This window comes from Anthonomus grandis, chromosome 16 (genome assembly GCF_022605725.1).
Source record: "Anthonomus grandis grandis chromosome 16, icAntGran1.3, whole genome shotgun sequence".
NCBI lineage: Eukaryota > Metazoa > Arthropoda > Insecta > Coleoptera > Curculionidae > Anthonomus > Anthonomus grandis.
In genome coordinates, this window is record NC_065561.1 from 10,596,435 (window position 1) to 10,623,441 (window position 27,007).

Genomic DNA, 27,007 nt, shown 5'->3' on the forward strand with positions numbered 1-27,007 from the left:
AAGAGATGTATCATTTTTTTTAAAGGAATATCAGGAATTAGGACATATGAGTTTATTACGTAACATAGATGAGTCAAAAATATCTTATTATTTACCCCATCATGGAGTCCTTAAATATGATAGCATAACAACTAAATTGAGAACCGTGTTTGACGGCTCAGCTGTGACAAGCTCTGGAAAATCATTAAGTGATATTCAATTTAAACGAGCAATACTCCAAAACGATATTTCAGATATTTTGTTACGATTCAGAATGCATCCTGTCGTAGTTACTGCTGACATAGCTAAAATGTATAGATGCATCCTGGTACATCCTGATGATAGACATTTACAGAGAATACTCTGGCGTACATCTCCTTCAGATCCTATTTCTGTATATGAATTGAACACTGTCACTTATGGCACAATAAGTGCACCATTTTTGGCCATAAGATGCTTAAAGCAATTGGCAACTGATTTTTTGAATAAATATCCTATTGCTTGTAGAATAATTTCTCAAAATATTTACGTCGATGATTTATTAACCGGATTTGAGAATGAACAAGAAGCTTTTGATATTTGTAAAGATATTTTTGATATTTCAAATTCTGCCTTTTTTGTTTTAAGAAAATGGTCAAATAATAATGATTTTTTACTTAAAATTAGCACAATTTTTGATTCAAATGATTCCTTTAGTACTCCAAACCTAGAAAAAGATGAACAAATTAAAACTTTAGGGATTCAGTATATTAGTAAAACAGATATATTAACTTATTAAATTAATATAAACATGTTGAATGATACAATAGTCACCAAGCGAGTAATTTTGTCTCAAATTTCCAAGTTATATGATCCACTTGGTTTAGTAAGTCCTTGTATCATTTTAGCAAAAATATTAATTCAAAAATTATGGCTTTTAAAAATAGATTGGGACTCAACTATTCCTTTTGATTTGGAAAAGGATTGGCTAGAAATTAAAATTGATTTGGTTAATTTAAATAGACTTGAAGTTAAAAGACATGCAATTATTAAGGATGCAAAGAAAATTGAGTTGCATGGATTCTCGGATGCATCTGAACACGCATATTCTGCTGCTATATATCTAAGAAGTGAAGATGACACCGGAAAGGTTCAAGTTTCATTATTATGCTCAAAAACTAAAGTTTCACCTTTAAAGGTTTTAACCATTCCACGCTTAGAGCTTTGTGGCGCGCTTTTATTGGCCAGATTAATCAAGGTTGGGTCTGAGGCCATTTCTTGTAATTTTGACGTGTATTTGTGGTGTGATTCCCAAATTGTTCTACATTGGTTGCATAAACAGCCACATACATTACAAGTCTTTGTAGGCCATCGGGTCTCAGAAATACAAAGTTTGACAGATGTTAGTCGGTGGAGTTATGTTAGTACTAAGGAAAATCCAGCAGATATTGCGTCTAGAGGCATTCTTCCAAGTGATTTATTACGTTGTTCAATGTGGTGGAACGGCCCTTCATTTCTTTATGGTATATGTAAATGGCCAATTCATTTCGACCTATCGAATTCAATTCAATTGCCTGAATTAATTATTATTGTTGATTATTTCGTGCAATGTGTCTAACAACTTGTTAAATATCTTTAATAGATATTCAAACTTGGACAAATTAATTCGGGTATGGTCTTATTGTCTTCGTTTTATCTTTAATTTGCATAATAAAATAAGACGCTATGGTCTTTTAACGACTAATGAATTGGACCGTAGCTTAAAAAGTTTAGTAAGGATAGCTCAATATGAAAGTTTTGAAAATGAGATTAATATTTTAGATTTAAACAAAGGTTTAAAATCGTAGTATAGACTGTTAAGCTTGACACCATTTTTAGATGTTGATGGTTTACTTAGAGTGGGAGGACGGTTAAAACATTCTTTTATTAGATTCGAGACGAAACATCCATTACTACTCGACAGTAAACATATTTTAAGCAAACTGATTTTTCAAAGTGAGCATGTAAGACTTTTTCACGCAGAACCTCAATTACTTTTAGCAACTGTCCGGCAAAGGTTTTGGGTTACATCCGGGATGGTTCTGGCTAAATCTATTGTAAAAAAGTGTATAAAGTGTTTTCGTTATAAACCTAAACCTGCAAACACAATCATGGCGGATTTACCTTATTTCAGAGTAAATGCTTCAAGTCCTTTTACCATAACAGGTGTCGACTATGCAGGACCTTTTTTATTAAAAGATAGAAAGGGTCGGGGTTGCAAAACCTACAAAGCTTATTTGTGTTTATTTATCTGCTTTGCCACTAAAGCAGTGCATTTAGAATTAGTAACTAGCTTAGATTCGGAATCTTTTATAGCAACTTTAAGATGGTTTTGTTCACGTAGAGGAATTCCGTCTTATATGTATTCGGATAACGGATCCAATTTTGTTGGGGCCCAGAAACAATTAAAACTGTTATTTGAATTTTTGTTGAACTCCAAGGAAGAGTTGTTTAACTATTTTGGCAGTAAAAACTCACTAAATTTTGGGGGACTTTGGGAATCTAATATAAAGGGGGTAAAATATCATTTATATCGTGTTATCGGTGAAACAATTCTCACTTATGAGGAATTCAACACATTTCTTGTTCAAGTCGAGGCTACACTAAATTCCCGTCCATTATACCCTATGTCATGTGATCCCAATGATATTGAACCTCTCACTCCATCTCACTTTTTGGTTGGCAAACCACTGGTCAGTTTACCAAAGCCACGGTTTCCTGAAGAGACACGAATTAACCGACTGTCTCGTTTCCAATTGATTCAGCAAATGCATCAAGGATTTTGGCGCCAATGGTCAAAGCTGTATCTCTCACAATTACAGGAGCAGACGAAATGGAAAAGGCATGGTTCCAGTCTGAAATTAAACGCACTTGTTCTCATTAGAAATGAGAATTTACCCCCAGCAAGATGGCTTTTGAGACGTGTTATCCAGCTACACCCTGGAGATGATGGAGTAGTTAGGGTAGTCACAATCAAAACTGCCAATGGTACTTTGAAGAGAGGAATTTCTAAGGTCTGCACGTTGCCATTACCTGATGAACAACCTGAGAAGAATCAAGACGTCAACTTGAACACTGGGAGTATCCAAGGGGGGGAGTATGGTCGAACTATTCTGCGAGAGAATTAAAGCAACATACGGCACCACCGCGACGGCGAGAGGTGACATTACGCACGGCAAGACGAGAGTACACGGCTGTAAACAAGTCCACATTTAATTCATTTAAACCACAAAAAAGTGTAATTTAATTAAAATAAATATTACAAAAAACCAATACACTCCACTCTATTGAAGTTGTAACCAACCATTAAGGAAAAGGTTTTCTCTACAGGAAATTTCGCCAGTGCCTGTAGCAAGAGGAACCAAAAAAAGGAAGACCAAAAGAAGAAGATCCTTTTGCAGCCGAGGATTATGAGGATGAAGTGGCATGCCTGTATTGCAACGATCTATTCAAAAATTCTCGATCCAGGGAGTCTTGGATTAGTTGTATGAAGTGCCACAATTGGGCACAAGAGTCAAAAAGTTTATTTGCGAGATTTGCCAAGACTAATTCCTTATTAGCTTACTTTCTTTAACTATATTTTATAAGTTCTATTTGTGTTATCACTTGTTTTAAGTATATATCATTTTATACCCCACGACTGTGTAATTTTACAATATACATGTTTGTAAAACGACATAGTGTAACGTTTTTTAAAATGCATTTTCTTACAAGTTTTAGATAGAGTTGAAATATTTTTGTTTATGTTTGTCAATAAAGTTTATTTAAAGCAACGTGGTGTATTATTTTGAGTTAATTATCTTAAATGGTTTTTGCATAAACAAGATTTAAATAAAAATTATGTCATTTTAGAACACCTTCCCCTATTATATATTAGAGAGAGAAACTAGAAAAGGGAAATTGCGATTAGATAAGAAAAATGTGGGTCATATATTTATAAAAAAAAATTTGCCTCTAAATTTTAAAATGGTATTTATAATTACTATATTCTTATACATATAAAATTTCAAACATCCTTTATAATTTATACAACTTTTATAACTTATTTTCGTTTTTTCTTTTAGGAAAGCAGTAAGAGCTGCCATATTTCTTCTTCCTCTAATGGGTACCGCTCACATCTTATTCCTCTTAGACTACAGATACAAAGAAATGTGGAAATTTGAATTTTGGTCATACACAACATATTTCCTTAATACATTTCAAGGATTTTTCGTAGCCGTTTTGTACTGCTTTTTAAATGGAGAGGTACGTAAAATTATACCATACCTAAACCCAATGTAATTAAATAATTTCAGCAATATTTGTTATTTTGATTTAAATTGAAAAATAATCAATTATATGTAAAAATTATATTTTAATTACAGATTAAAAGATATGACAGATACTCTTTTTATATTTTTATTTAAAACTTTATTTAAAAAACAAATAAATGATTATCCCAAATAGGAAAAGTAATTTTAAAATAAATGTCGAAATAGATTTTACAGGCAAATAAAATAGGTCAGCATCTAAGCAAGTTGCTTTACTGTTTTTCTCTTTAAATCTAAGACTTAAGAGTAAATAAATGTAAACTGAAAAAGCGCTAGAGCACTAATTTTACTAATGAACCTGGATTTGCTTTTAGCTAAATACAGTAAAATTTTACTGTACAGGCATTCTTAACAACTTGCAGGTTAAAAAAGAAAGAGCTTTCCTTTAGTTCTACTTAAAAAAGATTCAAAAACATTTTAAGTAATTCTCTTTTGATGAGAAAGTTATATGGTTTTTAGGTGTAATAAAAAAATTATCCTGATAAAATGCATTTCTTTTCTTTTTCGAAAGAGAAGGAACTATTATTATAACAATTTTCGATATATTTATTTTTAAGTTTTCTTTTATTATAATTCAAAATAGAGTTTCAAAAGTTATTAATGTGACTGCTCAATTTGATATAATAAGAAAAATTTCATCATCATTAATATGAATATAGAAAGTTAGACAAGGTGTTTACTTCTTAGTTATTGTTTCTTCTGTATTGTAGTTATAAATGTTTATATGATAACATATAGCAATGCAGGATCTTGTTTATGACTTCAAAAATAAAATAAGATTGTAAACGACCAAAATTTTATAAATAAGACACGAGTGCTCACAACAAATATATATTCCAGACTACCGGGCTTTTCCTTTTTAAAATACATTCTACCAGATCTAAAGTTTGTCCAAACAGTTGGATAACAGATATGGGTAGATTCCCATCATAGTTCGAAGGCTCATTAGTATTCTTATCACGACCCAGCTAAGGGTTGCGTTTAGCACCATGTGGTCTCATTTTGGGCCCGGTACTTTTCCGTAGATTACAGTCGGCCATTCCTGACTATCTTCGCGCCCTCGTGAAGGCTCTCTTTTCTTACGTAGGCGTTACCTTAAAAAATAAAAACAACAATTAGTAAACTATTTCTCACTACAGTTGTTAATTCTCGCAGTCACTGTCGGACTCATTAGAACTAACAACTGTAGAAAATAATTTTAATTTATCAGAGGGACAAATCCCTTTATATGCGGTTTAACAGCGTTCTGCACCCGCTAGATCCTCAACCACGTATCGATCCTTATCTAACACTGTCGGTACAGTGAAGGGCCCTTGATAACGTGGTTCCAGTTTCTTGCTCTGTCCATCATTTGAACACTTTGGACAAGGACTTGTTGTCCTACAGTAAACGTTTTTATGCCGGCATGTCTTTGGTTGTACAACTCCTTTTGTTTTTGCTGACTTTCAGCAATCTTTGTTGACGCTTCCGCTCTCACAGTCGCCAGGTCAGCGCGTTCTTCGTCACACACCTCAGCTGTAAGATAAGCGTCATCAATACCACGTGGCTGATAACCAAGAAATAGCTCATAAGGCGATTTCCCGGTGACCGAGCTTCATGTGATATGCTAGCCCTTAACGATGAAAGGATTGTCCTGTTATACCTTTCAACTTGCCCTCGAGCCAACGGGCAAGTTGTGGTAGCTGTCGCACACAACACACGTCTTATACTCAGTCCAGAGCAAAAACCTCAAAAATTCTCGACTGGTAAAAGCAGTTCCTCTGTCACACATGATCCTTCGGGGTACACCGAACGTTTCGATAATCTCCCTTAATCATTTTGTAACTGGTCCAGTTTTCGTGTTAGGCACCGCTTTTAAAAACACAAATTTTATAAACGCGTCTACACCTACAATCAAATCACTGTTTCCTTTTTTACTTTTTACAAGTGGTCAAGGTTAAGGGTATCCATTGGTATTGGCTTCTTCTCGATATATTGTAAACTACCTGGCGTTTTACCTGAAGGCTTTTTACGAGTATTATACATGCAACCCAAACATGACCTTATATAATTCTTTGGGTAATTTCTCATGGATAGGAACCAATAACATTTTGACAAGATATCTAAAGCTTTATCAACGGCAAAATGACCTGCGTCGTGATGATAATAGATAAGAATTCGTTTTCTTGCCGATTTAGGTATCACCCAGCGATGCCCTGCAGTGGTCTTTTTATAAACTCGGTTTTTCTTTAGCACGTATTCCTTGTGAATTTGCCTGTCATTAGAATCGATAGGTGGCCTTGATAGTATTTCATGTATATTTTTACAGCGTTTGTCCTGTAATTGTGCAGCTAGAATCCAGTCGTCTTCTGTGACGTTTACAGATAAAACCTCAATTTAGGCACCAATGGTATCGTTTTCTAAAATAGGGTTGCGGCTAAGAGCATCTATATGATTCATTTCTGACCCAGGTCTATACTCAATGGTAAAATTAAATTCCTGCGTACTCAGCCACCACCGAGGAATAAGGTCTCGCTTCACTAACGTTGTTCTTAGTGCATTGCAATCGGTGATAACTTTAAAGGTAATACCAACAAGGTAAACTCTAAACTTTTTCAATGAGCAACCAACCGCCAGAGTTTTCAGTTCGTAAGAATAGTAAACTTGTTCTTCTTTCGTCTTTGCTCAGCTAAAGTGATGTACTGGCTTTAATTCTCCATCATTCCGTTTCTGCAGTAAAATCCCACCTATGCCCCATTTACTATCATTTGTATGTAACTCTGTTACCGCATTTCTATCGTATATGGCTAGAATTGGTCTAGTTGCTAATTTTTGTTTTAATTCATTAAAAGCGCGTTGTTGTTAATCGCCCCACTTCAGTTAAATTTGTAGCAAAACAGCCTCTATATTTATTAAGTAATTCTAAAAGTTTTATCTGATCTTTCAGTTCGATTTTATTATCAGTACATTTTTTTATATCATTTACCGTAAAATTAATTAAAGATTCTTGACCAATAGTGAGACACTCGATTTGATTTTCTTTATCTGTCGTCGGATCTGCTGTACAAGTCACACCACTTGCTACTACGCGAAATTACCTTTTGGTAGGTAATTTCTTTACCTGAGATATTAACAATTGGTAAAACTCCGCCATCTTTTGCGTTTGTTACGCACCGAGGGATTAAATGATCTTGATTAGGCCAATTTCGGTGTTGTAAATCTACAAATACATCGTCACACTCTTCAGACGCATAAAAAGAAATATGACCTATGTGATTGGGTGGTATTACTGTGGCTTCTTTAGCCCAAAGAGTAACTTTTCGGGGAGGCAAAGAATTAATTTCTTTAAGGGGTTCCTTATCTACATTAAATAAACGTACTTGCTCTCCTCGCACTACCATTGTAATATCTTGTAATGGTATTACTGGAGCTTACTAATTTTTCTATCCTCTCTCGAACTTCTGGGTTATTTATAAAGTTTGTAGTTGGTTATCCAACGATTATCTCGGGCGCCACCCTCAAGTTTAATGTGGATGAGGGACCACGGCCTATCGGGTAGCCTTTAGACAGTGGAGAAAGTAATCCAGGTCTTCTGTGTGAGTAAAACAATAGGCAATATTTCAACAAAATCACATTTATTCATTCCAAAACCTAACATGTCATATCTTTGCTAACACTTCTCAATAAGCCTTACATACGGCCAAATTCAATACGTCGAACCCATGTCGGTAAGCAAAATGTAAAAGCGGTACGGTAATTTATGGCAGTGAATGAACGGATCAGATACAGCCCAGATAAAATAAAGTATGAAACGCTCGGTATTAATCGGAATAGTAAGCGGTAAGTCACCCACAGGATAGTTAAGCGGTCTAGTATGGAAAATAAATGCGGTCGCTCGTAACCTTGGCCAACTCTGTTTAAAATGTCGGTAGACGCAGTCTTAATTATGTAGGTAGAAGATGGCAATGCTGTCAGGTTGGAAATAATGGGATAATATCCAATGCAGGGTAATACCTCGTAACGGTCCGACACGTAGCCCCCTAGCACTTTTTAAGGAATACACAGTGTTACCCCGTAACGGTCCGGCACGCAACCCCGTGGAATAGGAAAAAGGGATTTGCCTACCTTCTTACCTATTATACTTAGCTTATTATATTAGGCGCGTCCACACTATGCCAATCGGCATCATTCGGCTTATGCCGATCGACAAAACCGAATTAGTGTAGACGTACCGGTCGGCCTTGCCGACTTGCCGAAAGCCGGCCCGAATCATGCCGAATTCAACCCGACTAAAGTCGGTCTCCTTCAAAGAAAACCGAACCGAATGAAATCAAAATCCACAAGTGTGTACATGCCGGGCGGCTTTAGTATCAGTCGAAGGAAAGTCGCATGCGTGCAAATTTATTTTATTTGTTCTTTAAATGTTTAGAATTGGTGACAGTGCGTTATTTTTTGCATTGAGTTCGGAGTTTTTGCTCTTAGTTCAGAATTATGACGTGGACTGACGAAGAAACGTTGGCCTTTATTGATATGTATCGTGTTCGCTCTTCATTATGGCACAGCAAAAACCGAAGACATGACGTTCATTTGGTATAGAGAAGCAGGAGGTTGAGCGAAAAATCAAAAATTTATAAAGCCATTTTTCGAGGGAAAGAAAGAAAGAACTCGAAAGCAAAAAAACTAGAAGTGTTACTGACGAAGCGTACGTAAGCAAATGGTTTATGGCTCAATGGTAAGCAAAAACAACATAGCTTGGTACGCAAGCTATGTTGTTCTTAACCGACAAGAATAAACCACGAAAAACAGTAGATAATGTTGAGGTAAGTTCATATTTTTTTTTTTAATTTGTCGATTTGAAAATTGAGGTTTGTCCGTTAGTAGGTCAACGTAAAATAACTCTGTGATATCAATTTAAACAGCCGAAACAAAAATAAAATTTTTTTTTCACGAATTTTTTTCTTCAAAACTATGGACTTTAAAGATTTACAAGAGGAAGACACTGGAAATGGAGGAGAAGTTCAAGGCCAAAATTCAACTCAACCATCAACTTCCCAAGAGAAACAGGCAGCAGCGGAGACTCCTACAAAAATACTTAAACCCAAAGTTTTTACATCTCCGAAAACCATTTCATTAATAATTCTGTAATTTCATTAAGTAATTCTGCTAAGGCACCTATCTTTGATGAAGTGGTGAATCTCATGAGATCCATTCAGTCAAAAAGAGTGGACAACAAAGATGAATATTCATTATTTGGTGAACAGGTAGTGATGAAGATACGCAGACTTGCTACACCGCGAACCAGATTTTTGGTGCAAAATGCCATACTGTTTGACGCAGAAATGGGGATGTATGAACAATACAGTGCACCAACTAGGGCTGCATACAGTAACATGGCACTTTCTACCTCAAACATTCCAAGTCATTTTTCCCCATGACGTACCACTTATCATCTAGCATGGTGCATGTTCTCAAGCGCCGTCACCTGGATCTGTTTTCTCTGATGGCTCTATGGACAACTACTCCCAGCAGCACTCTCAAGAACGATCCAGTCATGAGGATGACTCTACACACTTAACGCTTCTTTCTGGCGCATGAAGATCTCTACCATTTTGGATTATCTTTTCAAACATCATTTTCCTTTTTCTAATTTTGAATTATTTACTTTTCTTTTTGAATTTGTAAAACTATTTTTCAGTACTTTTTTTCTACTAACACGTATGGTTTCTTAAGAAAATTTTAAAAGAAGAAATCTCTAACCACATTGTTTTTAGATTTAAAGGTCTGATGCCGGACAGTGTTTGTTTACTAATACATAATGTAGTCTTATTTTGATGCCTTTTTCTCCAGTGTCATAAATAAATCAAAAGTTTTTTATTCTATTTTTTTACTTTTCTTACCTTGACGTAATTTTAAAGAGCTTCGACAAGGGCGTCACAAACTTCTGGCACGAAACGAGAAATAGCTTGCTTGGATATCTTCATAGTGTACATCAATGAATGGTACGAATCTCCAGTCGCAATGAAACACAGTGTGGCTGCAAGGCGTTCACTTGCAGGAATAGCTTCTCTGAAGGATGTAGTTTTTTTAAAGATTTTTGGTCCAATCATATTCAATAAAACCTCAAAATCAGAAATTTTCATTCTGAAAAAGTTGCTGAACCCCACGTCGTTTCTGTACTCAAAATTTAACTCATCTACCTCATCAAGTAGTAAATCTTTCATAAATTCACTAGCTCTATACTTCCTTCTACCATTGAGGATACTGGGGCGAATCCAAAATCTCTGAGGGCGAAAGCAACGACGTTCACTAGCGACTACTCCAATTATGATCGCTGCAGCAGCAGCTAAAACAACGTCTTCGTCATCACTAATGATTTTAAAACACTTTTAACATACGCAGATGGGGAAGCGACACTACTACGTTCCAAACGCAGTGCACTTATGATGATTCGACAGCCGGCACCGATCGGGACGTCCACACTACAAAGCAATATAGACGCAATGCCGACTCGAACGTGCTGAGCGGCACAGGTCTCTTCTTCTCTTTCGGCATAATGTGGACGCGCCATTACATGCTGACAACAGCGGCGGAGCGATGTACGGTACTGTGGGGCTTACCTCGGTCGGTCTTCTCGGTCGGACTGCTACTCTCGAACTCAGCGGACTGCCGGGTGCCGGTCAGTGCATCGCGTTATATAGAGCACGGACATGCGCGGTACTTAGTAAACGCGGTAACAGTAGTGGTGGTACGGACACGAACGGTACTGAGGTATTAACGCGGTGATAAATTAATAATTAACGCGGTCGCGCGTTTATTAACAAAATAGAAATTTTTCTAACTTTACTGGGCAAATTTTAGTTATCAATATGAATCTTGAAAATTATTAATTTAAGTTGGAAAAAAACCCGAGAAATTCTATAGATAAATAAGAGAATTACAGAAAATTTAGTAACTTCGTCACAATCTGTGTGATTAATAAAAGGCTGTCCCACAATAACTGACACTTGTTGGGCCGTATCAGGTACAATAAGTGCTTCGACAAAGGCCTTTCCCAAATCTACTTCTAAATTTATAAACGTTTTATGATGGCTAATTTCTGAGCCACCGGCATAACCACTTAGTTTTACCTGTACCGGGTAAAGTTTTAATCTTAAATAGGCAACGTCAGATTTTCGTAGTGACCGCATTACTACCTGTATCGACATAGCCACGAAAAATAGAATTATTTATGCGACAATCGATAAAATAGCAGGTACTACCCAAACAATGACTTTTTTTAAGTTTAAAGATAATAATTGTTTAAACTTATCAGTGGATATTTCTGATCTGTTTTTAGGACAGTGCTGCTCTATAGGCCCAAGCATTCTGCAAAATTTGCATTCCAAAAGTGGCTTCATGCACTTTGCTGCTAAATGGCCACGTTGACCGCAGTTAAAGCATTTCGGCTGGAAGTTAGTGTTATGAACTGATCGTTTATCTTTTATGTTTGCTCAAAGGTCGGAAGCATTTTGATTATGTGCAGGTTTGCTTACATAATTTCTTACTGCTGTTTTGCTGTCGGCTGTTCATGAAGAACTGACAAATATTCTTTGTATAGATCTTCCGGCGTTTGGTAGCGGCCCGCTCTGGCTCCATTCTGTACGTTAGTATTACAGAGTCCATGTATTAAACATGACACAGCTCTTTTTTCATAAACGTCGCATATTCTTAGCAGTTCCATTTTTTCAAAATAATATGATGTCATGCTTTCATTTGGATCTTTCCTTCTATTAAGCATCGTTTCTAGACTCACGGCATAGTCAGTATGATCTGGAAAGCTTTTCTTTATTAATGCTTTCCACTCTTCTCACGAGTAGTTATATTTTTTTTGGTACCAGCTTTTAGCCATTCCTACAAGCCTTGACTGCATATGATTGATAGTATTATTCTCATCCCACTGGTTGACATCTTTTAATTGGTCAATTTTATTTAACCATTGCTGGGCAGTCAGATTTTTATTTTCGGGGGAAAACTCTGGGATGCAATCCGCCTTCACATTAGGTCGAATTGTACTGACCTTGCTATTTTCGTCAACCTTTCGTTGGGCCAGATTTTCAATTATTTTCTCCAAACGTTTGAAACGTTGTTCCGTTGTTGTGCTAAGAGGTCTCATTTTGGGCCCGGTACTTTTCCGTAGATTACAAGAGTATCAATTAAAAGCTCTATACAATCTATTTTAACTCTTAATATTTGTTTGAACTAATATGACACTTCGTATAATAATTCCCAAATGATATAAATATTTAATTTCCTTATTTAAAATAATCTATGAAATTAAATAATATACTAATATATTTAACACTAGATTATTATTGAACGCAACTATAAATATTCATACTAACAATATTTAAATATTAATTTGTTTAGTGCTTTCGTTTTAAAATAAACTATCCTTCCCAAATAAAAAAAATATATTTTTTTTAGATATATATAGGGAGAAGTTCAATTCTACATTAAATAAAGTTGATGTATGATAGAAACACCAAATATCATATAAATAAAAATTTTATAATTAAAATTCACAAATTAGGGATTAAGGTCAACTTTGACACTGTTAAAAGAAAGAAATATAAAATTATTATGCTACACTTACTTTATTTTAATTTTTAATAATTTTCTTTTTTTTTCCTAGGTACAGGCAGCAATAAGAAACCAATATTTTCTTCATATGTCATTAAGAAGGAACAACTATACTTCATATCATCGAGGCTTTACTGTGGTTTCCACTGCGACTGGCGAAAATAATGGAAAGTTAGTATTGCATTTATTTTCTAATGCATAAAACTGAAAATAAGAAATCAGATATCGGATCCTTTTAAATTATGCAATTTATAGTATTACGAGTCTATAATTTCCTTTCTTCTAGGAAATTCAAAGTTATAATAACCCAATTTTTTAGCGAGCGAAACAGATGGCTAAGGAATTGTTGCAGTCAGCCACCCCAGTCGCCCGAGGAAAAGGAAATAGAGTAGGTATTATTTTAATTTAAACGTTATGAAATGTTATTTAATGCAACTTTTTTAGTTTATGTGAGATTAATGGGGGACGAGATGGTCCAACCACAGTTACTGTTGTTGAAACTATTCCAATGATTAAGAGGCATGTAGAAAGGTAATACAATTATAAAAGGTGTTTGTTGTTTGTCAGTAATTAAATTCTTTTAATTTTGTATTAACTATTTTTAGTATTTCAATAGCTTAATGGTGGTGAAACTTTTCAGTACAGTATGATAATGGTGTTGATATAAAATAGGTTAAATATATAGATTAAATACAGATTATTGTAGTTAGAAAAACTTGAATTTATAGACAACCGGATAGTCAGACCACACATTTTTTGCACTTACATTTCGAATCTTTTCTCTTTTTTTCCACCTTTCCTGGTATGAAAGCATACCCAATATCCTTTCAATTATAATTTTTTACCCTTGCGAGGAACTACAAAGACCAAATTAATGTATAAAAAACCCGCATCCTCTTTGGACGACGTGGTACTAAATTGTACAAAAACTGGCCAATGGATGACATTGGTTGCAGGTTGTTGTAAATAATTGGCGGTGCTGAAAGTGGTCTAGGTAACAAAACATCATAAAAGAAATGGTTCGTCAGTTGTCAACAAAGTAAATCAAATTTCAAATACTGCCGACTTGGAAAAGATAGCTGTTCAGCGTAAGATCTATTATTCATCATATTCTGACTTATATATTCATTACCCATATTTACGCCAAAAATTCTAACAACAAATATAATATTAGACAGTCATACTGAAAGGGTTAATAATGAGTCACTATTTAGAGAGTTAAACGTTTAATCCAATATATTAGGAAAATCATCGTATAAACTAAAAGAGAATCGGTTTTATCTGTTTGAATACTCTTAACTTTACTGCGAAAAAAATAGGCTTTTATGAATAATTAGTCGGCTCTTTCATAAATGAGTAGTGGCAAATAAAGGTTCTTTGTAACATATTCCTTTAAAGTTCAGCAGATAAGCCTAAGTAAAAAAAAACATTTTCGTAAATCCAAGTAATCCCCGTCGTCACTGTTCATAGCCCTCTATCATACTAACTAAGCGGCCTGTCTTCCTAATAATGGAAAGCAGAAATTTCCAATCAACGTTGTTAATTTGTTTACGTAGCAGAAGTACTGTCATTTCCACCTAAAACAAGCAGTTGCCGGTTGAGTCTACAATAGAACTGTGAAAACGCCAGTGAAGTCCGCTATAGTTTCCCTATTTCGATACAGCAGCTAATGTGTCATTATGCTTTAGTTGGGGTTCACAGCAGTTCTTTAGATTGTTCTTGGATCTGCTATTCCTGGTCTAGTTTTTCCTACTCTTTTTCCATGCCCAGTTATCTAGGTCTTTTGTTCAGTCCAATGTTAGTTAGGCTTAGCACCGACCTGAATCTGTTCGAAGGTATTTTGACTGCCATGCCCGTGTGAATTATGTTCTTTTCCGGTAACCTTTTAACTTCCTTTTGTAGCTACCTCAAGAATGCCAAATGCTTTTGCCTTGAAGCGCGTGTTGTATTTTTTTTAACGAAAAAACCTTGCATCAATCGGTGACATACAAATGAAATATCGTTAACAAGACGTTTCTGACATAGGCGACTACATATCTGGAAGGCATCTTGTTAGATTAAGAAACCCTAGTAGACATACTACGAATTAATAGCTCTAGCAAGTGATATCTTTTTAGATTCTCAAAATCTATAGGACTTTCCCATGGAAAATGTTATCTACTTTTTTATCTGAGGATAGCCTTATCTTCTAAGTTCCATGTAATGTGAGCTTATTCTGATCGATAAGGTTTCTAAGAAAACATTTGTCGTTGATATACTTTTCCGAATAGCAACAAGCAAGCTTGTTGGGATCCACACTTAAGCAGGTGCCGGTTAAGCCTACAGTAGAACTGTTTTAGATCCAGTGAAGTCCGCTATCATTCCCTTGTATCGAAACAGTAGCAAGACTGTCTTTACGCCTGAGGTTGACAGCAGTTTCTTAGCCTGTCGGAATTTGCTTTTTTTGGTTCAGTTTTTTCCCACGCCAAGTTGTCGAGAATATGAAAAATTTGCCTTTTGCTCAGTCCAATGTTCCGTTCAGCAGCAACCCGAATCTTTTCAAAGATAGCTTGACTGGCCAAGTAAATTATGATTAACTTCCTTTTAACTTTTTTTTTATAGCTACCTTTGGAAAGTCCGCCACTTCCGCCTAGAAGAATTTTTTGTATCTTCCCGATGAAAAATCCTTCCATCGATCGGTGTCGTTCATCCTATGTGAGTCATTTTGGAGGCATCTGCGCACCATACCTGTACATTTGGGCAAGACTTTCCTTTTTGCTATATGAATAGCCATACTGTGTTATTTGGCTTTTTAGCGATAGACAATTGAGCGTTTACATTGATGTTTTTTCTTCAAATCATCACTTTAGTCTTTTTAGAGTTCAGTTTTAGTATCAGGTTCAGTTTAGAAATCTTTAATTTATTTAAACCCAATATTTGGAAAGCTGGGTCTATTCATTGCTTGCTTCTACAATATTATCTATCAACCATTGCAGACCCTCCGCAGTATCTGCCAGCAGTACGGTGTCATCTCCATACCCAATATTATTTATAAGTTGACCATTTATTGTTATATCGTCTTCTGATTCATCCAAGATTTGCTTCTCTAAAGAGATTTTAAGAATATATATTAAACAATGCCGATGATAGTATGCATCCCTGTCGAACTTCCTTTTCGGGCGGTTTATTTCTGAGGCACACTAATGCTTTTTCGTTCGAGATAAGTGTTATATCCCTACCACTAATTGCCGATGTTTTTTATAATGTTAATTAGTTTCCCGTACGGCACTCTGTCAAATGCCTTTGCGAAGTTAACCCATTTGACCCGGAAACTATATTTTTCCGAATTTGTATATTTTTTTCTTAACAATGGTCAATAGAAGGTCCCATAAGTCGAGAAAAAATCATGATTTTTTTTTTCAATTTCCAGTTTTGGAAAAAACGGCGGTTCTTTTAAAAGGACGGTAGGATAAAGGGCTACTATTAGAAAAATAAGTAAAGACTTAAAAAACATGTTTATATATCTTACAAAATACTTAGCAATACTTAAGCAATAGCTTAAAACTTAAATTTAAAAACTAATTTGTATGATAGTCCACAAAACAGTTTTTTGGGTGAAGACCAACTTCACATTTTTGGCACACAAAATTTGCTTTTTTGTGGCACACAGCACATTTCCGCTGACTCTCGTGATATGTAACTAAATGATCTAGTCTATCGTAACGTGAGAATTGGAATGCAGTTTTTGGCAATTTCGAAGGTCCTCTCTTAGTTGTTTTCCTGTACGTTTCGAGCAGCTGTGTCCCTAGGTCCCTTCTAAACTGAAGTTAGTCAAGAGTACCACGATTATTCCTACGGAGTTGCCACGAGTTTTGTGAGGCCATGTCTACACAGTGGGAAAATAACGGAAAATACCACTTTTTACCTCGTACTGAAACTCTATATTGGCTTATGTTTTGGTCACTACGGTCTACACCTCCCATATTTTCGTTGTATGCCTTGATCAATTGAGGCTGATCTATATAAACATGCTTTTTTTCAGCCTGTGAAAATCGTTTGACCTTATTTACTGGCAAAACTGAACATGCATTGGTGGCTAGAGTAACAACGCTGTCGTCATTCCATTTGCATAATACGATTTCATTATCGGCAACACCCCATTCAAATGTACCTCGTGTCTTTTTCTTCAGAACTGCCGCATTGCTAAATGGAGATTGTGGGATCCGGTTTTCACGTATAGTACCAGTTGCCTTCATGTTCCTCAATTTTAGCTCCTTTAGAAGTGACAAAGATGTGAAAAAATTGTCAAAAAATATGTGAAAGGGCTGATAAGGCATTTTCTGTAAAATATCTGCATATTGGAGAACAACTGACGCTCCCAAACCCAGGTGTTTATATTTGTCCGGAATTGTTGTAGACGCACCTTGGTAGGGATCAAAATAAACAATGTATCCAAGGCGTAGGGTACCTACCCAAAATGTATACCCCCACCTTGTAGGCTTGCCTCGAAAAAATTGCTTACCGCTATGTCTCCCAAAATACGGTATCATGGCCTCATCGAGGCTGTGATTCTCTTCAACTGGGGTATAATCAAAAATTTTTTTATTTAGGCCCTTGAAAAGAGGACGCAGTTTAGGGTACTTGTCTTTTTTATCAAGGGAAGTATTATCACTGCAATGAAGATTACTCATTATGAATTGAAATCTATCTCTGGAAATAGCGGATAGTATAAGTTTATTCTGAATATCGTTGCAATTTTGCCAATACATATGTCGCCTTGGAACAGTTGTATATCCACTGACAAATAACACCCCTATGAAGCAGTACATCTCGTCTGCAGTAACGTTACCGGGGCGGTTTTTTTGCTATGCATAAATATTGATAAAGTTGACAATTTCTCCTACCAAGTTCTCATCAAAGAACAGCTTGAAAATATTTCCAGGGGAACGATTGCTTTGTGCAGTTTGAACAGATTGCCATTGCATAAACGTAGACTCTAATCTAGTATAGTCAAACGTCTTTATGTGTTTAGGTCGCCTTTCAACAAAAGTGGGCAGTGGTAGATCGTCATCACTGTCCCAGTCGTCTTCACCTTCTACGTCAAATTCAATTTCCGCCAGGGCCTTTAGTTGCACTCCGGGTAAATTATTTGGTACTACATCGTCTTCAGCCCCAGAATCTTCATCGGTATCGCAGTTTTCGTTGGCATTTTCGGGTGGAAAAATTGTAATGCCTGTAGGAATGTCCGACATAGAGTCATTCTCCAATTCCTCTAAGATTTCTGCCATGGTTAGTGGCTTTTTCCAATACCTGTAAAAAACTACAAAGTAGTATATAATCCTACCGTCCTTTTAAAAGGACTCGTTTAATTGAACGCTCCTGGATTGATCAAGAAGTGTGAAACATAACCACAAATATATAAAAAGGTCAGTATGTTATGTTATTTGTTAAAAACAATCAAAACAAGAACGAAAAAATAAACGAGTTTTAACATATCTTACCTTGAGTCACTCATTGCAAAATCACTAGAAACACAGCGTGTTTTATTCGTCACTATCGATCCAAAAATTAACAAAATCCTAACGATCGCGATTGGCCTTGTTTAAGATGTTAACTAAATATAATGTGACACTGGCGACATCTTCAAACCGTCAGCTGAATCAGAAACATACAGGTTTCTTTTTAAAATCCTCTTAAAAGGACGGTAGGCGTAAATGGGTTAATTATTTAACATAATAATTGTAATAAAAACAATAATAATAATAAAAGTCTTTTATTTGTCAATTATTTACAGAAAATAATTGACATGCACAATTTAGTCCTAATAGTGGGCGAAGTCTAGCCTAAGGCTACTCAAACTCAACCCTCCTACAGAATTATTTTTAAGTTTAACAAAAATAAATAAATATATGCTTATCGCATAAAATATCTTTAAAATAAAAATGATTCATTTCCAAAAACAACAAATTTTCGTACTTAAGTCTAATTATTTTACACCCTGGGTCACTGGAAAAAGATTAGCGATGGGTTAGGTCATACTCATCCACTTGTTTAGTATAAATTATGGATTTAAATTTCAATTTAATTTTTTTTAAGACAACAACATATTGTTTAAGTGTATTAAAGTTAACGCAGATCACTTTGAACATTTGTTGTAAAATTTAAATTTCCATTTGTGTTGATATTACCGTTTTGTTTCATATTCTTCTATGTAATCGCATTATAATAAATAATTATTTTGTAATAAATTAATGTACTTAACACATATTTAACAATTAAATTAACATATCATGTCTTTAAGAAACACATAACTATGCTAGAAACATTATTTCCATACTATTCATTAATTAAACAAAATAAAAAACTGAAGCATTGAAAATTTAAAATTCAATTATCTCAAAAACGGTTGCTCGGAGCGACTCGATAAAGGTGTATCTTTCTCAAGTAATATGATATATGAAAACGCTCTATTACCAAATTCTGTGCTGATATGTTTTTTTGCTGTATAAATTGTTAAAAAATAATTAAAATTTGAACACCATGTATCTCGGTTAACAAGAATTTTCGGACTAGACAAATTCGGTCAAAATATAATATTTTCCTTGTATATACTTTTAATATTATTTTTTTTCCAGCAATGGTTTTGAATGCCACAGTCCAAAAAGTGATGCCATTGATATGACCTACTCCGAAAACCTAAGCACTAAAGAGCCATAATAATAATTATTATATTAAACATATTAAGGTTTGTACTTTTTGTATTATTATTAATAAGTTTAGAGAGTAAAAATGCCTTTTTTATTGCCATATTGTCGTGTTAACTACACGATTTATTACTACACGTAGTCCATATTATTCATGGATATTTTATTTGTATATTTTGTAAAAATATATTTTTATTAAATTTCCTATCCAAACTTCTCTTCGTTTAATCTATATTATATTAAGTTTTTTGTGATATCTATTTTTAATTACAATTATTAAATAAGAGAATAAAATTGATATATGATGCCTGCTTAGTGATTTAAGCATTGTGTGTATTTTAGTAGTAAGATTTTACCTCTATTTAAGTTCTTTTGTACCTGAATGTTAGATTTAACCTGCTAGCCGCTTAAACTGACTCAATTTTTATGATTTATTATTCACCATTAATATATTCATATTTCTAGTAAAATAGAGTCTGATCGAGAGAAATATATTATATGTAAGATCGATTTAAAAAAACTGAGCCGGTTTTTAAAGGGAGCAGAATATTGTACTTTTTAGAATAAAATATATCTCTGTTTTTATAATTATTGTTTTTTTTATTCGTCCGTTATAGGTTTAAATAAGATTTACAGGATGTTGCAGATTTTATAGGATACATAAATTAATCGTCAAAATACAGGGTGTTTCCTAACTACGGTACAAAACTATACAGGGTGAATCGTTAGGTCGTTTTATGAAAAAAAGTTCCTATGAACGTATGTCGGGAGTTGCTTTGTTTCTGAGATACAGGGCGATGAAAGTTCAAAAAAATAACGGTATTTTAAAAATACTTTAACTATCCTTAAACCGATTTGGTTGAAATTTGGTGCAGTTATTTGAAGTTATAAGACGCTTATTTAGCTGTAACTAGATTGAAATTATTAGGTCCAGTGGCGTGTCAGTGGGCACCACATGCTTATTGTTGAGAAAAAAACAAGGCCAATAATTGTTTTGCAGCTTTTTATTTATTTTTGTATTTAAGCAATTAAAAATACAACTTTTTCGTATCTTATATTATCTTCATATCTGGCTTTGTTTTCGAAAAAAAAAATTTAAAGTATCTTTAACTAATTAATTCTAAAAATTATCCATGGACGACAACATGAAATAAAAACCAATTAATTCGATAAACAATTTCGACCTTAAAGTAAATGAGCAAAATGCCCACCTTCTGATAAAATACACGACTGCAAACGATTTGTCATTGAGTGTCTGACACGCTCAAAAATACCTGGAGTATCCCTTATGATATTGCAATTGACAATTATCCGATTCCTCAAGTCGTTCACATCTAGAACAGGAGTTTTATAAACAAGAGCCTTCAGGTGGCCCCATAAATAGTAATCCAGGGGATTCATATCAGGACTGCGAGCCGGCCAATTTTGAGGTCCTGCACGTCCAATCCAGCAATTAGGGTAAATGACGTCGAGATGCTGACGAGCAAGAACACTAAAATGAGCTGGAGCCCCGTCGTGCATAAACCACATGTTGACTCTTACTTGTAGGGGTACTTCTTCTAATAAAGTGGGTAAATGGTGTTGCAAGAAATCCATGTAGGATTCACCTGTTAATCTTGCCGGTAAAAAAAATGGGACAATTAGGTAATCACCAATAATACCTATCCAAACGTTCAGCGAAAATTGTTGCTGAAAATGAGTTTCTCTAATAACGTGGGTATTTTCGTCGGTCCAAAAATGATCATTGTGAAAGTTCATAATAGCATCTCTTGAAAAATTTGTCTCGTCCGTAAATAAAATATTTGGTAGGAAATTATTATTGTGTGCCATCGTATGAATCAACCACCTGCAAAAAATTAATCTTGGATAAAAATCCCGAGGCAGTAGAGCTTGTACGCTGTATGTGATATGGATGCAGGAGGTTTCTTTTTAGAAATGTCCAAACGGTTTTTGAACTGACTTTAAGCTGCAGTGCAATCTTCCTGATACTATTCGAAGAATCTTCTTCTATCGCAGCAAGTATAGCTTCTTCCAGTTCAGGCGTTGTTATAGTTTCTGGTCTTCCACCACTTATATTTTTATTAAAAGTCCCAGTTTCACATAATCTTGCATGTAGTTTTCTAAATGTTTTTGCACATGGAATTACTCTGTTAGGATATCTGTCCTGGTAAATTCTTCGTGCTTCTTCCGCATTTCCATTTGCTAATCCATAAATAAAGTGCATGTCGGTCATTTCATGGTTAGTAAAATTATTCATGATGGAGTAATGAATCACTGCTAATTGACAGTTGAATTTTACTTATAGCAATTCTATCACTGTCAGCTGGTCTCCAAAGCAGGTAGGTACAAAGGAGGTACTTGAATGGACTTGCCAATTATTTATCATAAGAAGCAATGTATTTGTTATTTTGTTGTATTTCGAAAATCTGATAATAAAAATCGTAGAAGCTGAATGTTTATTATCATAGTAAACAAAACACAAGAGACCAAAAAGTCGTGCATTGGAGGGTGGACATTTTGCTCATGTACTTTAAGGTCGAAATTGTTTATCGAATTAATTGGTTTTTATTTCATGTTGTCATCCATGGATAATTTTTAGAATGAGTTAAAGATACTTTAAATGTGGTGCCCACTGACACGCCACTGGACCTAATAATTTCAATCTAGTTACAGCTAAATAAGCGTCTTATAACTTCAAATAACTGCACCAAATTTCAACCAAATCGGTTTAAGGATAGTTAAAGTATTTTTAAAATACCGTTATTTTTTTGAACTTTCATCGCCCTGTATCTCAGAAACAAAGCAACTCCCGACATACGTTCATAGGAACTTTTTTTCATAAAACGACCTAACGGTTCACCCTGTATAGTTTCGTACCGTAGTTAGGAAACACCCTGTATAATAGTTTTTAAAACTCGAAAAATTAAAACGAAAAGCTTATACAGCGTGTTTGCTTAATATTGCGACAAAATTCAGGGACGTGTTCCTTGGACGAAGACAAGCAATAAAGTTCCTATGCACATATGTCCTAAACATCTTAGATTTTACGCTACAGGATGTACTTGTATACTAATAAACGAAAAGCTTATATACTAATACACGCCTGGCCTATTTTCTGCAACCAGTAAACACTATTCTAGATCATGAGTTAAAAAGAGAACGACATTGCATTTCTCCTATTTCTCCTTTTGCCCCTCTAGTAGCTACAGTTAGAAAAAATACACTTCTAAAATCTAATCTCAGCAATCAACGTCAGTGAGAAATTAAAAAATCCTTCTCGTCTGTACATGTTATACATGTTGCATGTACCAAAGAAGTTTTTAGAAAGTTTTAAAGTTAAAACAGTAAGAGAACCTAAAAGAGCCTTGTCATAATAGAAAATATCATTTGATTGTTTGCTAGAAGGTCCTGGCCAAGGGTGTCGTTTTTTTATAAATAAAAGATTTCCAAAAATACAGCCTCGATTGCTCTTTACTTTTATTTGTGATGGCATAACGCTTCGTCAAGTTGTTCAGTTATGGTTTGTGCAGTCCTCAGAATGTTTATTTTATTATTTATACAATACAATACAATACAATTACTGCTTTATTGTCAAGAAATTGTTACAATTTGTAGACAAAGCTGTAAAACAAAAAAGACACAAAAATACAAACAAAACACAATTAAAGAAAAGAAAAACAAAGCAAAATTAAAAAAATAAATAGAATAGAATAGAATATCTACAATATATACAGATTAATACAATTTAAAAATTGTAAGTAGTCAAAAATATTATTATAAAATATACAATTTAATGTATACAATGTCAAAAAAAAATCATTAAAAAATCTCTCTATGTTAAAAAAAAATGTAAAAAGTGAAAAATTATAAAAAATCCTAAAATAGCTATACAAAGCAGTATACCTAAACATGTACAGATAGTAAAAATACATAATCAGCTAGTAGGAAATTTCAAATCAATGATTACAAAAAAAAATCGTTAATTGTGTAAAAAGCTCTCTCCAGTAAGAATGCTTTTAATGCTTTACGAAATGCAAAAAAAGATGTGATGGATTAAATTTCCAAAGGCAGATGATTGTGCATTTTTTTTGCATTATATAATATGGAACTTTTAACCAACTCTGAATGTGGGGTAGGCAGGTATAGATCATGTTCCGTGTTTCTAAGTGGATAACTATGGGCAGGCTTATCAGATGCTGAACCGTGTTTGCGTATTAGACAAACGGACTCAAATATGAATAAAGATGGAAGAGTTAATATTTGAAATTTTTTGAAGAATGCTGGCAATGACTTCTGTATTTAAGTCTCAATGTATAACGTAAAGCTCTCTTTTGTAGTCTAAAAATACGATCAAATTGAGTTGCACTACATGTACTCCAGAATGGAAGGGCGTATCGAAGGTGCGATTCAAAAAGGGCAAAATAAACTGTTCTAGAAGTAGACAGGCTAAGCTTCTTAGAAATTGATCTTAATGCAAAACAAGCGGAACTTAATTTTCTTGATAAAAAGTCAATATGTGTGTCCCATTTTAACGAGTTGTCCACAGTTAGCCCTAAAAACTTTACAGAATCAACTTCGTCAATTGTTGCGTTACCAAGTACAAAAGATTGCAAGGTATTTTTATAGGATAACATTTTAGTTTTGGAAATGTTGAGACAAAGGAGATTAGAGTCGCACCATGATTTGATAGTAGTTAAATCACTTGAAACGGTTCTATGAAGTGTAGAAATATCCGGATTACTCCAGGTAAAACTAGTATCATCAGCAAATAGACAGACTTTACCGTTAATACTTAGATTAGCAATGTCATTGATGAAGGTAAGAAACACAATAGGGCCAAGTACGGAACCTTGAGGCACTCCACTTTGTATTGGATTGCAAGAAGACAATAGTCGAATCAATTCTCACAGCTTGACTTCTGTTATTGAGATACGACTTAAGCCATTCAAAAGGCGTTGCTCTGAACCCGTAATAGTGCAACTTTTTTAATAAGATGTTGTGATTAACACAATCAAAGGCTTTAGAAAAATCACAGAAAATTGTTGCTATAGGGTTGGTTGTTTAGGCTAGAGTATACATTATTAAAAAGAGAAAACATAGCATCATTTGTGCATTTGTTATTTATAAATCCAAATTGATGGGAAGTAAGTATTTTATATTTTAGCAAAAATGATAGAAGTCTTTTTTTAACCAATCTTTCAATAATTTTTGAAAGTGTGGGAAGAAGAGCGATAGGACGATAGTTGGAAGACTGATCTTTGTCTCCTCCTTTATGTAGTGGAATTATTATCGCCAACTTAAGGCAGTTATGAAAAACACCTTTTTGAAAAGACTGATTAATAAGAGTAATAAGATGACATAATGTACATTCGGGCAGATTTGAAATCATTTTGAGAGTAAGTCCATCAATTCCAGAAGAGCCTTTGTTTTTGATTTCCCTAATTGAACTGCAAAGCTCTGGTAACACTACGGGCGTAAAGAAAAAACTGTGGAAATTCTCATTTGCAATGGGAAGATATGAAAGTGGAGAATGGGAAGGAGTTATGGTACTCATTAAATTATTTGCCACATTTACAAAATAATCATTAAGGTTCTCGGATGAAGTGGAGATAGTATTCGACAAAGAAGGCTTATTTCTCAAAGCATTAACAATCGACCATGTTTCCTTAGCCACATTTTTAGATTTAGCCAGTCTCCTATTATAGTAAATATCCTGGGCGGCTTTTAAAGTTCTCTGATAAATCTTTTTGTAAAGTCTTACGTATTCATGAAAAAAAGCGCTGTCTGAAAATTTCTTAAGATGAGATAATAAGCGCTTGTTCTAAGCAGATGTACGCAAGCCTTGGGTAGACCAGGGGTTATGTTGCTTCTTTTTAAGAGGTCTCAAAGGAAAGGATTTGTGAGAAAGACTAGATAACGTTTTTACAAATCTAGAGAATTTTGAATCAACGTCGTCAGAGAGAATATTCCAGTCAGTTGATTGACAAAGGTGCCTAAAATGTAAAAAAATTTTATCCGAGAAAATACGGCTTTATTTGCGTGGAACATTTTTACTTTTAGATTTAGTTATGGAAAACTTTGTTAACACTGCTTCATGGTCTGTAAAACTTGAACTTAAGACAGTACAATCGACGAAATCTGGCTCAAAGGAAGATACGACATAATCTATTGTACTAGAGCTGGTTTTAGTTATTCTGGTAGGTGATTTAATGTGCATGATAAAGCCAAAAGAGTCGAAAATGGACTGGAGAGATTCTTGAGCAGCACACACACTGGAAAAATCGACATAAAATGAGTTTGCTTTTTAACGGCAGAGACTCAAGCAAGCTTAATATTTTTTGGAAAAAAACATTTACGTCAGCATCAGGTGTTCTGTAAATACAAACAACGTAAAGATCAAAATTATTATTGTGGACAATGGAAAATTCAAATATTTTTTCAGAAACTAAATTATCGAACTTGGTTACCATTGAAAAGCCGTTGCTAGTAGATAATATCACAGTACCTCCATGAGTTAGATTTGTTTTATCAAATCTGGCAACTGTAGTGTAATTATCCACCACTACAGGCTCACCAACATGTAACCAATGTTCAGTTATGGCAACGATTTCTGGAAAATGAAGCTCTTCTAGTAAAAGAAATAAATCATTAGTTTTATGTCTTAAGAACTGAATATTTAGAGAGAAAATACCAAGCTTGCCATTGTCCAGTATTTCAGAGGGTACTTGATCCTCTGTTCACGTCAAGTCATTTAAAAATTTTTATTCCTGGTGGGAGATCCACCAGAATAATAATTGCTATGACTCTCTCTGATTTTTTGAAGGCATAGCAGCTTTTCTGATGAGAAGAAGGACCTGAAGGCTGACAGATCTGCTTCAACTTCAGTTGGACCAATACCATAGGCATCATGGTACCGAAAGTAGAACCTCCGCAAAGAGTCCACGTCACCAGGAAGTCCCTCTGATGCAAGTGCCAATCGGATGCTGGTGTTGATATGTCCTTCAAAACACACACTGGAGGGTTGATCATGTAAATAGGCAAGAAATATCCTAAGAGGTTTTAAGATGGAAGGGTCTCTCAGTCTAGCCAATAAATAGCGAAAAAATATAAAAAGATTGATTAATTAGGTAGTCTGTATCCAGATAACTTCAAAAGTTTAGAAAGAGATACATAACCTATATCTTATTCTATAGCTTCCAAAGTACTTCTTTTAAATTAATTTAAAAAAAATGTCATATGTATAGAAAATAAATTAAATTGGGAACTAAAGTCAGCTTCGTAGGTAGGTATCAAAATTAAAATTGTATATTCACTATTCACCATTGGTAACAGCATCTGCATTAAAAATATTAATTAATAGGCTCTTCGTTATATAAAAACTGTGTCGTATCCATTTTGATTATGCATTATACGAAAGAA

At 34.5% G+C, this 27,007-nt stretch overlaps 1 protein-coding gene and 1 long non-coding RNA gene across 9 annotated transcripts in view; one reads left to right on the forward strand and one right to left on the reverse strand.

Moving 5' to 3' along the window:
* The window catches only part of LOC126745795 (PDF receptor), a 388,971-nt gene extending 368,953 nt beyond the window's left edge, over window positions 1–20,018 (forward strand). For 5 of the 8 annotated variants that reach the window (XM_050453794.1, XM_050453795.1, XM_050453797.1 and 2 more), the window contains 5 exons: window positions 4,062–4,242; window positions 12,958–13,076; window positions 13,192–13,293; window positions 13,350–13,436; window positions 19,520–20,018. In XM_050453794.1, the coding sequence (XP_050309751.1) occupies window positions 4,062–4,242; window positions 12,958–13,076; window positions 13,192–13,293; window positions 13,350–13,436; window positions 19,520–19,601 (571 nt within the window). In that variant the 3' untranslated portion in view covers window positions 19,602–20,018. Of the gene's footprint in view, window positions 1–4,061; window positions 4,243–12,957; window positions 13,077–13,191; window positions 13,298–13,349; window positions 13,437–19,519 lie in introns of all 8 variants that reach the window. The other 3 variants (XR_007663679.1, XR_007663680.1, XM_050453800.1) reach the window with 3 other exon arrangements.
* On the reverse strand, window positions 5,125–10,941 carry LOC126745799 (uncharacterized). The gene is made up of 2 exons (XR_007663682.1): window positions 10,904–10,941; window positions 5,125–5,401 (listed from the first exon to the last, which is right to left on the reverse strand). It is a non-coding gene; the product is annotated as an uncharacterized LOC126745799 (long non-coding RNA).
* Window positions 20,019–27,007: the final 6,989 nt, after the last annotated feature.